Source organism: Gorilla gorilla, chromosome 7 (genome assembly GCF_029281585.2).
Source record: "Gorilla gorilla gorilla isolate KB3781 chromosome 7, NHGRI_mGorGor1-v2.1_pri, whole genome shotgun sequence".
Lineage (NCBI taxonomy): Eukaryota > Metazoa > Chordata > Mammalia > Primates > Hominidae > Gorilla > Gorilla gorilla.
Window position 1 is genome coordinate 46774349 of NC_073231.2, and position 17119 is coordinate 46791467.

General features: G+C 36.0%; 1 protein-coding gene across 20 annotated transcripts in view; it reads left to right on the top strand.

Annotated features, from left to right (window-relative positions):
• The window catches only part of STAU2 (staufen double-stranded RNA binding protein 2), a 330469-nt gene that overhangs the window by 145630 nt on the left and 167720 nt on the right, over positions 1–17119 (top strand). For all 20 annotated transcript variants that reach the window (XM_055349014.2, XM_055349018.2, XM_055349013.2 and 17 more), the window contains 2 exons: positions 439–576; positions 9041–9172. In XM_055349014.2, coding sequence (XP_055204989.2) covers positions 439–576; positions 9041–9172 — 270 coding nt within the window. The remainder of the gene's footprint in view (positions 1–438; positions 577–9040; positions 9173–17119) is intronic.

Sequence of the window (17119 nt, forward strand, 5' to 3'; positions counted from 1 at the left end):
GAGCTGAAATTGCACTACCGCACTCCAGCCTGGGCGACAGAGTGAAACTCTGTCTCAAAAAAATAAATAAAATCAAATAAAATGATATGTATTGCAGAGATCTCCTCCCAGTTCATGGTTGGTCTTCTTATGTTCTTTTTGATGTTTCTTGATGAACAGAAGTTGTGAAGCACCTCTGGTATACTGAAGAGTTTGCCCAATTTAAAAAGCATAGTTGACACCTTGCCATTAATACATCTAAGCCCCAAGTCCCATAGAAGCCTTGGTTACAGGTCTATTTTATGATTTTCCTTTATAAATATTCATAAATGACTCATTTATCTTTTCTAGTCACAGTTTTGGGGTGTGGGGGTGGAGGGAAGAAGCACTGTTTCTTTAAGGATTCAATAACAGGTTTCACAAGCATATTTTAAAACTTTTTCTTAAATTAATTTTTAGGCCGGACCAGAATATGGCCAAGGGATGAACCCTATCAGCCGCCTGGCGCAAATTCAACAGGCCAAAAAGGAAAAGGAGCCGGATTATGTTTTGCTTTCAGAAAGAGGAATGCCTCGACGTCGAGAATTTGTGATGCAGGTATTTCTAACCTTTTAAAACTATTGAAAAGATTTAGAAATCCCCAGGATGGAATAGGCATTTGGGTGAAAGGCAAACTAGGACTTAAGAGCAGAAAGTAAAACTGTTTCCAGTTAAAGCATTCATTCTGTCCAGGCTCACCTACCAACTTGGTGGAAACATTCAAGTGTCAAGGACATGTTACAATAGACAACATGAGTTTTCCAAGGGACTCTGAGTTCACACAGGTTATTTACCATGGAGTTTATCATTTAATGCCTATCTTTTAACTTTTTGTGTTACATTTTGTAGCCGGAGTCTATTAACTACTGGGAATTGGAGACACATGGAATTAGAAACAAAATTTAGAAGGATGGATGTAGTAGATGGATCAGGGCCAAAATCCTGAGCTTGTGGGCTGTCAGGAAAGTTAGAAAAAGAGAGTAAGCAGGCTAGCTAACCATGGTGGGGGCTGAGGCACTCAGGATTGCTGAGATCTGACCGCTGCATTGTGGAGCCAAGAAAATCAAGGAATGGCTGCTAGTGTATTGGCGGATGGGCTAGGAATGAAGTAGAATGCCTAAAATGCTCTCCTTTTCAACCCCTACCTATTCATCTTCATTTGCCAGCTCAAACTCCAGTCTTAAGAAATTTTTCTTTTACTTTTTTATTACAATTTCAAACATATCCAAAGGTGGGGAGAGAATAATAATGGACCATTAATATGCCCATCACTCAAACACAACAGTTATTAAGATTTTTGCCTCACTTGATTCAGCTATTAATTTTTCTCTTCTCCCTCTCTTTCTTCCTTTCTCTCTTCTTTTACTGAAGTATTTCAAAGATAATTTCTAACTACATGTCATTTCAGCCTTACATATTCAGTGTATGTTTCTAAGAAATATGAAAGCTTTTCTTACATTAGACATGATTCATTAGAATCATCTAATACCCAGTCTATATTTAAATTATTATTTTCCCCAAGCTGTTTTTTAATTTTTTGTTTTTTTTTTTTTTTTTTGGTGGGGCAACAGGGTCTTGTTCTGTCAGCCAGGCTGGAGTACGGTGGCATGATCATGGCTCACTGCAGCCTTGATTTCCTGGGCTCAAGAGATCCTCCCTTTTCAGCCTCCTGAGTAGCCTAGGATTACAGGCATACACTACCATGGCCAGCTAATTAAATGTTGTTTTATTGTTGTTGTTTATAGAGACAGGATCTTACTATGTAGCCCAGGCTAGTCTTAAACTCCTGGCTTCAAGTGATCCTCCTGCTTCAGACTCTCAAAGTGTTAGGATTACAGGCGTGAGCCACTGTGCTTAGTCTCAAACTGTTTTTTAAATAATTGGTCAGTCACAGAAACTTTTTAGTCAAATCCAAGGATCTCACATTTTATGTAACTTAGATAAAATCAACAAATATTAAGTGCTGACCATGTGGTAGACATTTTGGCACTCAAATACAGTGTCTCATATTGATTAACTTTAAGTGTATAGCTAAGTTGTGCCTTCCCTCCCAATTTATAATCTCCATGTTTCTTTATTTTTCAGTACCCAATAGAGTGGTTTGTAAATAGTAGGACCTTAATAAACATTTGATAGATATTTGCTGCCTGCCTTTCTGCCTGCATGGTTTTTTTTTGGAGATGTTAACTTATAATGTAGTCATAGATAAGTCACTCCTGGGAACCCAGATATCCAAAAAGAGGGGAATTCTCTGGTTAGTAATCACATTATTGTCAAGATGTTATTAGGATCCAGCACATGATTGTTTTATTATTTTCACTGGTAAAATATGTTCACTATTTTTTTCCTTAACATTCTTAACTTTGAAGAATTCTGGAACATATACTTTGAATGCCAAAGCTTGAAGAAAAAAATCGCCTGAATTTTAGACATGTATTGGGAATATAAACTGGCTTTGGCTTTATTAAACAAATCCTTTTCTACAGAGTATATTGAGTACCCCTTTTGAAAGAGGAATTTAGCATATCTTAGGCCAGCTTCCATTTTATGGGTATTCATAAACATTCTAGTCAAATGGGGACATTTGGCTGTGCTTTTAAATGTTTTCGCACTGAATTCATATTGTTTTTTCCCCTTCTGGAAGCCCCAGTGGATTCATTACAGTATTGCAGCAATTTTATCAAAGTAACGGCCTTTGTATAAACTACTTAGGCAATGTTATCATTTGTTATAATTGAATGTGGCAGCAAAATATCTAGAGATGAGATGCTCATTTTTATCTATTACCAAAGAAAAAGTCTATATATTAAAAAATGGATGCAGTTACTTATGTTGATTACTAGATAAACAAAAGAAAATCTCCGATGACATTATTTGGGTATTTTATTCCAGAGCAGATTTCTTAAAGCTTTTCATTTTTTTGGTGAGGAGTATTTTAATCTTTCAAACAGAAAATAATGATAACTAAACCAAATTGCATATCAGCACACTGTATTACTAACTTTTCAGCCTGTGATTGAGATCACCAGATTGTTAAAAAATAAATAAAAATTAAGTTTTTGGTAAATCCTATTTCAGAACTTTTTAGTTTCTTAGGTTTTTGAGGATTTGATTCATGTGAATGAGCTGTTAAATTTAAAGACAAACATTTGGCAGTCTTAAATTTACTGCATGGTAAAATAATTGAGCTTCTTTACAGATAGAAATTAACATTTAAATGTAGAGACCATATTTACAATAGTTATAAAATTTGTGACTTCTCAAGGAAGATGACTTGTGAAATTTATAAACTTACTTAACTTTTATAATAAAGTGATGTTTTGAGTGACCATTGTGTTTATTAGCAAGGAATGAAAGTCCTTTGGCAATGTGGTCTTTTTATATTAACAAATTAGGATAACTGCTTACAAACTATTCAACCATGCGATTATTAAAATTTGCATGAGGCAAGGGCTGGGTGAATGGGTAAATGAATCTGGGAAGCACTTGTTTTAGATGAAGTAAGTCTTGAAGGTATCAGAATAGGCCAGATGGAAATCTAGCAGACGGAGAGACAAGGTGAATACAGGAATGGGAACAGCATTACAGCTGACAAGTCCAAGACCAGGCCTCAGAGCAGTAGAGGAAGCTTCTGACATAACTGGCCTAATCTTTTCACCAGCAAGGATTCCAGCAGCAACATAGGGACTGGTGAAGCTGGGGGAACAAACCAAGCATTGGAAAAAATAACAGGGAGCAGAGGTAACTCTAGCCAGGGATTTGAGTAGATTATCCATAGGGCCTGCCATGTTGAGGCAGACACTGTTACGGCAGGTGGTGTGTATTCATCTGGCTCTGAGTACCTGGTCTGACTGTACTAGATTTGTCCTTCTCAGAGTGAGGTCCAAAGACTACTTCTGATTTGTCACGACATAGTGGTTTCCAGTTTCAGAAAAAAAGGCAATGAAATATTTAAAAAATATTTCACAGGTTTAAACTATACAATTTGTGATAGTTGTTACAGAAATTCTGTAATGAATATGTTTTCAGTGTTTCATGTGCTGTATGAACTGTCATTTAGTTTGTCTTTACTGAAACTCTGTTAAAAGAGAGTACAGCACCTTTTTTATATCGTTTGTACATTGTTTATGTTTAAGTTTTATTTTCTTACCATTTTGTTGTATATTCTCCCAGTTCCTTAAAATTGGGTGGTTCACTGAAGCTTAAAAGTACTGTTGGAGGCTGGGCGCGGTGGCTCACGCCTGTAATCCCAGCACTTTGGGAGGCCGAGGCAGGTGGATCACGAGGTCAGGAGATCGAGACTATCCTGGCTAACACAGTGAAACCCCATCTCTACTAAAAATACAAAAAAATTAGCCGGACGTGGTGGCGGGCACCTGTAGTCCTAGCTACTCGGGAGGCTGAGGCAGGAGAATGGCATGAACCCGGGAGGCGGAGCTTGCAGTGAGCCGAGTTTGCGCCACTGCACTCCAGAACCTGGGCGACAGAGCGAGACTCCGTCTCAAAAAAAAAAAAAAGTACTGTTGGAAATAATAACACAAATAAAAACTGTAAATAAGGATGTAAGAATAAATGATGAGCAGTACTCAAGTGTGGATACCAAATGGGAATCTGTATGTTCTGGGACAGATGAAACAGCCAATATTATGATTTTACACAATAGACAAAAAAGAAAAGTATGGTTAGAGTATCATGCTGTATAGCTGAAAACTGAATTTTGTTGTCATTGTGAAATGTATTAAAGTGGCATGAAACTATTATTGAAACTTTCTAACTTTTTTTTAAGTAAAATGATAACTGGTAAAACAATTCAACTTTTCAGATATGGATTGCCCATTCACTTTTCTTGCTCATTTTTCTGCTCGTTTTTTAAAAAAACTGATATATGGGAACCTCCTATATATTCTGGATGCAAGCCCTTTGCAGTTATATGGCATTTTAAATACCTCCTCTTGTGTTGTGACTTTCCTTTCTAAATAGTGCGTTTAGAAGAACAAGAGTAATTTTTAGTGTAGTCAAATTTAAATTTTTTCTTTATATTAACTTCATAATAGGTCTAGATATCCAGACAAATAAGTGTCCCCCACCTTGCTCTTCCTCAAAAGGATTTTGGCTGTTCTTAGCACTTCACATTTCCATGTAAATTTTGGAATCATCTTGTTCAAGTATTGTAAAAAGATATATGGAATTTTGATTGAGTTTTCATTGAGTTTAATTAATTGAGTTTAGGTCAATTTGAAGAGAACTGATACTATTACATTAGTATTGTCTTCAGTCCATGAACATGGCATTTTGCTCTGTTTATTAGGTTTTTCTTAAAGTTTCTCAATAAGACTTTGTTTTCTATGTAGAAGATTTGCACATCGTAGGTATTTGATTTTCATTTAATGTAAATGTTATCTTTTTAATATTTTTCATCTTCTACTTGAATGTGGATGGAATGTAGAAATGCAGTCCTCTTTTTCATACTGAGCTTATTACAATCTAATCAATTCTTATAATTCATCTGTGGAGTTTCTTAGATTCCTTATATATGAAATCACATCTATAAATAATGAGTTCTTTTCCCTTCTGCTTCTTTTTTTACTTTTCCTTGCCTTATTTCTCTGTCTAGGATTTGTGTAAACTGTTAAACAGTAGTAATAACAGGGAACATCCTTGTCTTGTTTCTAATTAGTTTCATTCAACATTAAGTACAGTGTTTCCTGAGGTTTGCTGTAGGTGTTTTGTAAAATGCCCTTTATCATATTTAAAAAGTTTTCTTCTACTGGGCGTGGTGGCTCACACCTGTGATCCCAGCACTTTGGGAGGCCGAGGTGGGTGGAACACGAGGTCAGGAGATTGAAACCATCCTGGCTAACATGGTGAAACCCCATCTGTACTGTAAATACAAAAAATTAGCCGGGCGTGGTGGCGGGCACCTATAGTTCCAGCTACTCAGGAGGCTGAGGCAGGAGAATGGCGTGAACCCGGAAGGTGGAGCTTGCAGTGAGCCGAGATCGCACCACTGCACTCCAGCCTGGGTGACAGAGAGAGACTCCATCCCCCCCCCAAAAAAAAAAGTTTTCTTCTTTTCCTAGTTTGCTAATAATTTTCATTATGAATAAATGTCGATTTCTAGTTTGAATTTCAAATGTTAAACCAAACTTGCATTCCTGCAATAAACCTAACTTTGTCATGAATCTTTTTCTTTTTCTATATTGCTTTATTCATTATACTGTTTAAAACTTTTGCGTCTATGTTCATGAGTGAAACTGTTCTGTAAATTTTCTTTCTTATACTGTTCTTGTTGGGATTTGGAATCAAAATGAGAGCTCATAAAATAATTGGGGACTGATTTCTCATTTCGTGTTTTATGGATGAATCTGGATGAAAAGAATAGCATAATTCTTCCTTAAATATTGAGTAGAACTTTATGGAGAAGATCTGAAGAGTCCTTTTTGCGAAGTTTTTAATTATGGTTTAATTTCATTAGTAGTTTTAGTCATATTCTTTAGGCTTATTCTGTGGCGATTTGGTAATCTGTATTGTCTAGGAATTTTTCCATTGTATCTAAATATGTTTTTAAATTTTAGCATGAAATTGCTCTCAGTATTCCTTTTTTTTTCTTTTTTTTTTTTTGAGACAGAGACTCACTCTGTCGCCCAGGCTGGAGTGCAGTAGCATGATCTCGGCTCACTGCAGCCTCTTTCTCCTGGGTCCGGGCAATTCTCCTGCATCAGCATTTCAAGTAGCTGGGATTACAGGCACTTGCCATCATGCCTGGCTAATTTTTTTTTTTTTTTTAATTTTTGTATTTTTAGTAAGACAGGGTTTCACCATGTTGGCCAACCTGGCCTCCAACTCCTGACCTCAAGTGATCCACCTGCCTTGGCCTCCCAAAGTGCTGAGATTACAGGTAGTGAGCTACTCCACCCGGCCTCAGTAATCCTTATTATTTTGTAATGCTACAGAAGTGATGGTAATCTCCCTTTTTAATTATTTCATTTCTTATTTGTGTCTTCTCTTCTTCTTTTCTTTTTTAAAAATACCCATCTCAGAGAAGAACTCGTATTTTTTTTCTTGATCAGTCTTACTTTTGGTTTATTGTTTTATTAGTCTTATTAGAGAACCAACTTTTGGCTTTTCTAACTTTATTGTACTTTTGTTTTGTATTTCCTTTTTGCTTTTTATTCTTCTGTTTTCTCTGGGTTTGTTTTGCTGATATGTTTGGGACTTCTTGAGGTGGATGTTTAGCTCATTACTTTTTTGCCCTCCTGTAAGCTGTTAACGGCTATGCATTTTCTTCTAGACCCTCCTTTTGCTGTGTCCTTCAAGTTTTGATATATTTCCATGGATTATTTAAAATATTTTCTAGTTTTCACTGGAATTTCTTCTTTTGCCCTTAGGTAATTTGGAATTACATTGTTTATAAAATTTTTAATTTTTAATTTTAATTTTTTTAGAGACGTGGTCTTACTCTGTTGCCCAGGGTGCAGTGTGGTGATGTGATCACAGTTCACTGCAGCCCTGAACTCCTGGGCTCAAGCAATCTTCCCACCTCGGCCTCCCAAGTAGCTGGGACTACAGCCATGCACCATCATGCCTAGCTAATTAAAATTTTTTTTTGTAAAAATGGGGTCTCGCTATATTGCCCAGGCGGGTCTCAAACTCCTGGCCTCAAACAATCCTCCTAGTGTTGGAATTACAGGTATAAGCCACCACACCTGACCAGAATTACACTGTTTAATTTCCAAAGTTGTGATTAACTATTTAACTACTTCTTCAATCACTTACTGAGACCACTGTGTAAAAAGAAATTCAACTGTAGTTGTGTATTTTCTATTTCTCCTTGTAATTCTATCCTTTTTTGCTATCTACTTTACTTTTTATAGTTGTATGGTTGATGTGTATTTAAGTACATGTATAAATTGCTCACAGAAGATAACTGTAGAATAGTTCTAATGATAAAAATCTTTTTTTTTGGAGCAATTGTGATGGATTAAATGCTGTGGTTTACATATATTATCTTGTTTAATTTTCAAAGCAACATTGTGCAGTAGTTGGTATTTCCCCGGCTTTACTGATGAAAAACCTGAGGCTTAGAGATATTAAATAATTTGTACCAGTTCATACAGCTAGGAAATAATAGAGTTGAGTTTCATATCCCAGTCTGACTTGGAAGCCTTTTTTTTTTTTTTTTTTTTTTTTTTTTAAAGACGGAGTATCGCTCTGTGGCCCCAGGCTGGCGTGCAGTGGCGCAATCGTGGCTCACTGCAACCTCCACTTACTGGGTTCAAGCGATTCTCTTGCCTCAGCCTCCTGAGTAGCTAGGACTACAGGTGTGTTCCATCACACCTGGCTAATTTTTGTATTTTTAGTAGAGACGGGGTTTCACCATATTGGCCAGGCTGGTCTCAAACTCCTGACCTTGTGATCCTCCTGCCTTGGCCTCCCAAAGTGGGATTACAGCTGTGAGCCACTGCGCCTGGCCAGAAGCCTTTGTTTTTAATCATAATGTTGTAGCAACACTTGTATATTAATTCTCTTCAGGAACTATTTAATATAAATCTTTGTAAACTTGAATGTTTACATAATGTTGCAATTTGAACATTATTTTAAATGGCACCAATATGAATTTTAGCCTTTTCAGTTTATTAATTGAAATATAAGAATGCTAAAATGTAGTCATAACCAACATGAACACTGTTAAAATGTAAATTTTATTTTTCTGCTTATATAAATAATATAAATTTAGTGTTTAAAAAATCAAATAGCATATAAATGTATATGGAAGTAAAAATTCTATAAAATTCTACCATCCTGAGATAATCCTCCATTGATACTTTAAGGACCATTTCTTCATATTTTTTTCATGTACATATACAACATTACATAAATGTTATCTTAGTTGCTATTTTTATATTGGACTGAACTTTATGTTTTCAAATGCTAGAGAGTAGAATTGCTTTATGATGTGAGGACTTCCTGTTTAAATTTATCATAAATTTATTTCTTTAATTTATTTCTTTAATCTTATCAGGTGAAGGTAGGCAATGAAGTTGCTACAGGAACAGGACCTAATAAAAAGATAGCCAAAAAAAATGCTGCAGAAGCAATGCTGTTACAACTTGGTTATAAAGCATCCACTAATCTTCAGGATCAACTTGAGAAGGTAAGAGTTAAGTTTACATGTATGTATCCTATCTGTCATAATATCAAAGTGATTAATAAATTTTGGTCTTAACTGGTATTAAAGTAAATGTCAATTTTAACTTTTCTGAGGCAATACAAAGATAGATGATCCAAGCACAAAATAACATATACTTATGGAGTAAGATGAGATATTAATGAGTATTTATAATCTTATGATTAGAAAATACAAAAAGTTTGTTGTATGGTTGTACATATTTTATGTAATACCAATTTAACATTTTTAACTTGTTGACTGGTTGTTTTTGCCATATAGACACAGTCTTAATTTGTGCCTTTTAAGAACACAGGTTGTTAGCCTTTATTTTTGGAATACAGCTGAAAACACTGGAAATAAAAATTCTGACTTATCCCTTTAGGGCAGGAACTATATTGGACAGACACTCTATAAACTAATTTTTCTATTTACTTTAAATTTAAAGGTGAACTCATAGGGTGTTTATTTTCTGCCAAGACCTGTGTTCATGGTCCCCTATTTTTTCTGCAGCAGTTAATGACATCATTAACACCTACATCTGTTACAAGGGAAGCAGAGAACCCTGAATTCAGAACTTGGCAGATAACTTGGCAGAAATTGGCTTATTTCCATTTTGTATTAAGTATCATTTTGTTATCTGTGGATATGTAGACATTATTTCTACCAAACATTTTATTTATGTGAACATTCACAAAACAGGCTTACTAATTACTTTTATCAAAAGTAATATGCTTTAGACCAGGCCATCTTCTCACACAAGAATTCTGTTTCAGAGAGATTTTTAGTTTCTACAGGAACACATTTTAAAAGTTTAGAATTAGGAACAAAAATATATAAAGACACTTAGATGTACTTTTTTGTTTTCTAGGCAATTATTTTGAATGATTTTAAAAAATCTTTGCCTGTGTATTATTGCTAGAGATTTCAATTCTGTTTTTATAACCTGGCTAGTCAACACTTTTTCTTCTTTTAAAAGTATTTGTAACATGAAACCTAACATGTGTTCCACTTTCTATAGTCCTTATATTGTATATATGTTGTTTTAACTTAACACATTTATATTGACTTAAAACTGGTGAGTGATCTATAAAAATATGTCAGAATAAATCTCCTCACAGACATGTATTTGTAAATTAAGTGAAAGCAAACACAACAAAAAACCAGCATTAATTAATTTCATTAATTTGAAAAACATTTTTTGCATAACCACTGTATAAGTCAGGGTTCTCCAAAGAAAAAGAACCATCAACGTGTGTGTGTGTGTGTGTGTATGTGTGTGTCTGTCTGTGTATATATATTAAGGAATTGGCCCATGTGATTGTGGAGGCTTGGCTAGTGTAAAATCTGATGGGACAGGCTGACAGGATGGAGACTCAGGAAAGAGTTGAAATTTCAGTCCAAAAACAGTCTACTGGAAAATTCCCACTTGCCCAGGGAGGTCAGCGTTTTGTTCTGTTCAGGCCCTTCAGCTGATTAGATGAGGACTACCCACATTGTGGAGGGTGATCTGCTTTACTCAGAGTTCACCACTTTAAATGTAAATCTCACCCAAAAACACTCTTGCAGAAACACTCAGAATAATGTTTGACCATTTGGCACTGTGGCCCAGACAAGCTGACGTGTAAAGTTAATCATCACATTCACTAAATGCCAGACACTTAAAATGACTGATTTTAATAAGATGACTGAGACTTGGTCTCTGCACTCAAGGAGCTGATCGTTCTTTAAGTGCAGGGAGTGAGGAATTTTAACCATATAACAAAACTATAGTATCCCAGAACCTAGAGAGCATGAGGATGAACCTGGAAAGTCAGAAAAAGCTGAGGTCACTGTTATTATGCGAAGTAGAAGGTTGAAGAAACGCTTATTTAAGATTTGAACATGAATGTGAATTGATCTGGTTTGCATTCTTCAAAAGATAACTCTAAGTAATGGGGAGCATGGATTTGAGCAGAGCGAAACCAAAGGCAGAAAGGCCAGTCAGGAGGCAACCAGAGTTGTTTAGGTGAGAGATATTGAGGGTCTGAACTGAGACAGTGAAGGTAGAGAGGAGGAAGGGAAAGACTCCAGAGATATTTCAGAAATGTAATGGGTTAGATTTGAATAGTAGATAAGATGCATGCAAGGTACAGGAAAAAAGAGGAGGAAAGACTACCTGCAAAAAGGAATAGAGAATGACTGCTAGGTGGTAGTCAGATGCTGCAGAGAGATCAAATAAGAGGACTGAATATATTGATTTATCAATAAGACTTTTGATGAGTGTGGCAAAAGCAGTATTTAAAACCAGCAAAAACAGGATTTTTTTGTTTGTTTTTTTGAGACAGAGTCTAGCTCTGTCACCCAGGCTGGAGTGCAGTGGTGCGATCTTGGCTTACTGCAACCTCCGCCTCCCAGGTTCAAGCGATTCTCCCTCGTCAGCCTCCCGAGTAGCTGGTATTACAGCGTGCACCACCATGCCTGGCTGATTTTTTGTATTTTTAGTAAAGAAGCGGTTTCACCTTGTTGGCTGGGCTGGTCTTGCTCTCCTGACCTCAAATGATCCGCCTGCCTTGGCTTCCCAAGGTGCTGGGATTACAGGCGTGAGGCACCTCACCTGGTTGGTATTTCTTAATTATTTGGTAGAAGTTACCAGTGAAGGCTTTTGGGCTTAGAATTTTCTCTGTGGAAAGGGTTTTTTAACTACAAACTCAGATTTTAAAAATAGATAGGGTTACTTAGGTTACCTACTTCTGTTTGAATGAACTTTGGTAGTTTTAGTCTTTCAAAGAATTAGTTTATTTCATCTAAGTTGTTGAATTTACTAGTATAAAATTGTTTATAACATTCCCTTTTTCTTTTAATAGTGGTAGAATCTAAATAACATTTCTTTACTCTTTTAGTAGTAGCAGAATCTGTAATGATACTCACTTTCATTTCTGATATTGATCATTTATTTCTTTTCTCTTTTTCTTCTGTTCAGTTTAGCTAGGGGTTTTATAAAATTTTAAGTCTTTTCAAACAATTAGGTTTTAGTTGCATTGATTTTTCTCTGTTTTTCTATTTTCAGTTTTTTTGATTTCTGCTCTTCATTTTATCCTTCACTTGTTTTTGTTTTTAATTTTTTGTTCTTTTCTAATTTTGTGAGGTAGGAGCTTAGGCTATACATCTGAGAACTTTCTTTTTTCTAATATAAGCATTTAATGCTGTGAATTTTTCTTTAAGTACTGATTTAGCTCTGCCCTACACATTTTGACAAGTTGGGTTTTTCTTCTCTCTCTCTTGTTTTTTTTTTACCTCTGGGATACACGCTGTATGGGTTTTTACTTTCATTCAACTCAAAATATGTTCTGATTTCCCTCTTGATTTCTTCTTTCAGGCCCTGTATCTGTTATGATTACTTGTTTTGTCCAGTGTTAAAGTTTCCAACTATAAGTTTGGATTTTCCTACTTCTACTTCTTACAGTTTTATTAGTTTTTGTTTTATGCATTTTGAAACTTTGTTGTTATATACGTATACAGTTAGTTTTGTGTCTTTGTTGACTTGACCACTTTTATTGGATATTTCCCTTTATTCCTTGTTCTGAAATCTGTTTTGTTTGATATTAATATAGCTACTCCAGTTTTATTTTGACTGGTGTTTGCATGGGATATTTTTTTTCCTGTGCTTACTTTTAACCTATCTTTAAATTGGTTTCTTTTAGAAAGCATATAATTGGGTCTTGTTCTTTAAAATTTAATTTGACAAACTTTGCCCTTTAGTTAGGGTGATTAGACCATTTGCAATTACTGAAGTTATTGAGATTGTTGTATTTAAACACACCATTTTATTAGTTGCCTTTTTTTTTCCCGCACTTACTCTGTTTACTTTTTTTCTTTTTTGACCTCTATTGTGGTCACATATGTTACTTCTCTAAGTTTCTCTGACCTCCTATTGTGGCTATACATTTTAGTTTTCTATATTTTTCAAACCGTACAATTCATTGTTACTAATTTTGCTTTATATAGTCAGTTATCTTTTTAAGTGATTAAAATCAGCAGAAAATGCCTTTTATATTTACTCTCATTTTGATTATTTTCAATATCCTTCATTTATTTGTGTAAATTCAAATTTATTTCTGGTATTATACCCCTTCCTTGCTTGAAGGACTTCCTTTAATATTACTTATTTTAGCAGATCTGTAGGCAGTGCATTCTCTCAGCTTTTGTTTGCCAAAAAAGTCTTTATTTCACTTTCATTTTTTTTCTTTATAGGTTTTATTATACACAAAGTGGGGTTGGGGGCTCAGACCTTCTTGGCAGCTGCTTTCCTCATGGCAGTCAGGATATTGCCTCAGCTCCTCTTGCTTCCTGTTGGTGCATATGTGTGTTTTCATCCTTTTCTTAATGAACTTGAGGGCCCACTTGTCCTTGGAGACTTTGAGCAGCTTCATGGCATGCCACTTTCAGGGGGAAGCTACACACCTCCCAGATGATGTCTTACACAAGCTTTGTGTGCTTGGTGAGGTGTCCAGGGTGGCAGCCCTGCCTCAGCTTGCTCATATTCTTGTTCACCTTGGGCCCTGGTTGAGGCCCATGGGCATGGGGTAATGCAGAACTATGGCTGCTGCTCTTCAGTGACTGCTCTAGCAGAAAATTTCACGTTATTTTTTCTTTTTTAAGCCTCCAATGAATCACCTTCATTTTTGAAAGTTATTTTTTTACTGGATATAGGATTCTGGGTTTCCTGTTTCTTTTAGTACTTTAAAGATCTTGCTCCCTTGTCTCCTGATAGGCATAATTTTCAATGTAAAGCCTGTTGTAATTCTTACTTGTTCTTTTTGATGTATTTTTTTTCCTCTCTCAGCCTTTAATATATTTCTTTCCTTTATTTTCCAACAATTTGGTTGTGATGTATCTAATTGATTTTTTTTGTTTCTTCCTTTCTTTCTCCTCTGCCCCTGTACTCTTTTCCCACCCTTCTTCCTCCCTTCTTTCTATTTTTCTTCCTTCTCCTTTTCCTCCACCTTTTCTTCTCCTTCTTATCCTCTTCCTTCCTTCCTTCTCGTTTCTTCTCTCGTTTTTTCTTCTCCTCCTACTTCCTTCTCCTCCTACTTCCTTCTCCCCCTACTTCCTTCTCCTCTTTCTTCTATCTCCTCTTTATTCTTTCTTCTCTTCCTCCTTCCCTATTGTTCTTCTTCTCTCTTCTTCCCTCTTCCTTCTCCTCCTCCCTCCTCTTTCTTCTTCCCTTCTCCTTTTCCTTGTCTTCTTTATCCTCCTCCTCTTCCTCTTCCTCCTCCTGCTTCTCTTCCTTCCTCATCCTCATCCTCATCTTTGTCATCCTCCTTGTCCTTATAGGGTTCTCTGAGCATTTTGGATCTGTGATTTGATGTCATGGAATCAGTTATTTTGACAAGTTCTTAGCTATTATCTTTTAAAATATAATTCCTTGTTTTCTCCCTCTTTTCCTTGGAGTTTCCATTTATACATTCATTAGGCCATTGGTATTGTCTTATAGGATTTTCTTTATTAAACAGTTTGAGTAATTTCTGTTGATTTGTCTACAAGTTCAACAATATTTCTTCAGCTGTGTGCAGTCTGAATTAATGCATTATTAATAATGACATCAATGTTTTGATCGCTAATATTTTTCGTTTAGGATTTCGTTATGTTTTTGTTCTGTGGTTTCTATTTTTGTGCTGAAATTCCCCATATGCTCATGTATGTTATCTGCTTTTTCCAGTTGGTCTTTCAACCTATGACTCATAGGTGTTGTAAAATACCTTTCTGAAAGGTCTAGCATCAGGGTCATCCCTGGGCCCTGTTTTGTTGACTTCCCTATGTTTTGGCAGTGGTTTATTTCTTCTTGCAGTTTTGGGTATCTCATAATTTTTGAATGAGTGTTGGACCTTGCAACAGAAAAATAGTAGAAGCTAAGTCAAATAGTATTTGTTGAGAAATCAGCATATGTCTCTCTCTCAGACTTTTTGGATCAAGGGTTGCATCAGTCTAGTTATTAACTGAATTCATTTTGGGTTTTGTTATTGCCATAGTCACTGTTAACTACAAATTTCTTCAATAGTGATATGCTGTTACCCGTGCTTTGTGTAATGTGAGGTTTTGAGAGGATTTTTTCAGTTTCTCTGCTCAGCCCTCAAGTTTAGAGGTCTCTTCTTTGCTGTGTCATGGCATGGGGTTATCTCTCTTCAGGCTCTGTAGTAGACTGCTGCTATTTATTATGTAATCCTGGGATTGTGGTGGGTGTCATAGTTCTTGATTTTTTTGTCCAGCTTCATTTTCTGGCAGATTCTGTGAGCCTGGGTGTCAGAGGTGGATCTTTCTGTTTTTGCTGTCTTCTCTGTGGTAACCAAATTTTATCTTGGATTTTTGGGCAGTTTGGGCATGAGAGAGTTTCCTGTACATTTCCCAGCATTTGCAGACCTCTGCTTTATACTGGTGTAGTGTCTTACTCTCAAGTAGGTTTTCTATCTTTTTTTTTCCCCAGGAGCATATAGCTTTTGCTTTTAATTCTTCTTCAGAAGCAGTGAAGCTTTACTGAGCTCTTAGGACCACAGAATTTCCTGCCTTTGCCCCAACGGCATATAGGATTTGTTTCTACCCTTCCCCCAGTGGCTTAAATTTTTTGTTTTGTATTGGAGAATGGCCTAGAGAAGTGGCAAGGTTCTGTGCTTATCCCTCAGTGCAGCCATTAACCAGCTGCATTCCTGCACCAAGTTGGGCTCTCTCTGGTCTGCAGCTGTAGCCTCAGTTGTCCTCCTGAGAATCCAGGGCAGGACAATGGAAAAGAGCTGCTGTCTGGAGCTCCCAGTTTTTCTAAACTATCATGCTAGCTCATACTCAGGCTTTAAGAATTTAACATTTCATCTACTTTCTTCTTACTTACATTCATGGCAGTCATCTCTGCTATCCCTGCCCTGCCAAAGCTGTTAACATTTTTGTGAGTCCTATCTCTCCCAGAAGGATTTATCACTCACTAGAATTCATTTTGCTTGTTTACCTTGTAATCTCAGGTCTCTAAAGGGTTCAAGAAAAGTTGCAATTGTCTTTTTCAGATTGGCTGTTTGTCATTGTTATGTTTCCAGATTCTAAGGAAAAGTGGAATACTCTCTTCACCTCTTTTTTATATGCCGTTCTTGCATCTTGATTTTCTTCATTCAGATATCTTAGAGTTTTTCTTAATATCTTGGAGTTTGTTGAAGTCAAGACATGACTACTCTTTTTTGTATTTGATCATTATATTCATCAAAGTAGTACTCATACTCAAAGTAATACATATATAAAAAGGCAGAATTTATACAAGATTAATAGTATAAAAACTCAAGGTTTATAATTTAAAATACCAAAATATCCTGTTCTCCTTCCCTGCCACTGGCCATTTCTGCTTCCCCTTTGCCAGAGGCAATCACTTTACCACCTATTGTAACTATTTATTTTATTATTTACCACTATGGGTAGTTTGTGCTATCTCTTGGTTTCTCATGTTTAAATATTATGAGAAGTAATATGAAAGTAAAAAAATTAAATGTACTTTCTGCTATGGAAAATGAGGGTTTAACTCTGTTACATACTCCACACATACACTTTTCTACATCTTTCTGTCCCCAAAGTCTTTACCAGTCAAGCACATCATGCAGTTTTTTTCGTTCCTTTCCCAACCTACACCCTACCCAACCCTTAGAGCTCTTTATCCTCCTCTTGTATTGCAGATTGATCGATATGCCTGCTGCGGAGCTGCTGTTAAGGTTCTTCTCTTCACCATTATCCTGAAAATTTCTCTGGCCTCTGTCCTTTGTTGAGTTGATTATTTTCTGGACAGTTTCCCTTGTTCTTGGTTTACTTTCTTGTTTTGATGGAGTATGTACTTTAGGGCCTTCCCTGTGAAGGATACATGGGAAGTAAACTTTTTTTTTGAGATCTTGTGGTCTGAAATTTTTTTATATTTGCCACACACCTGAT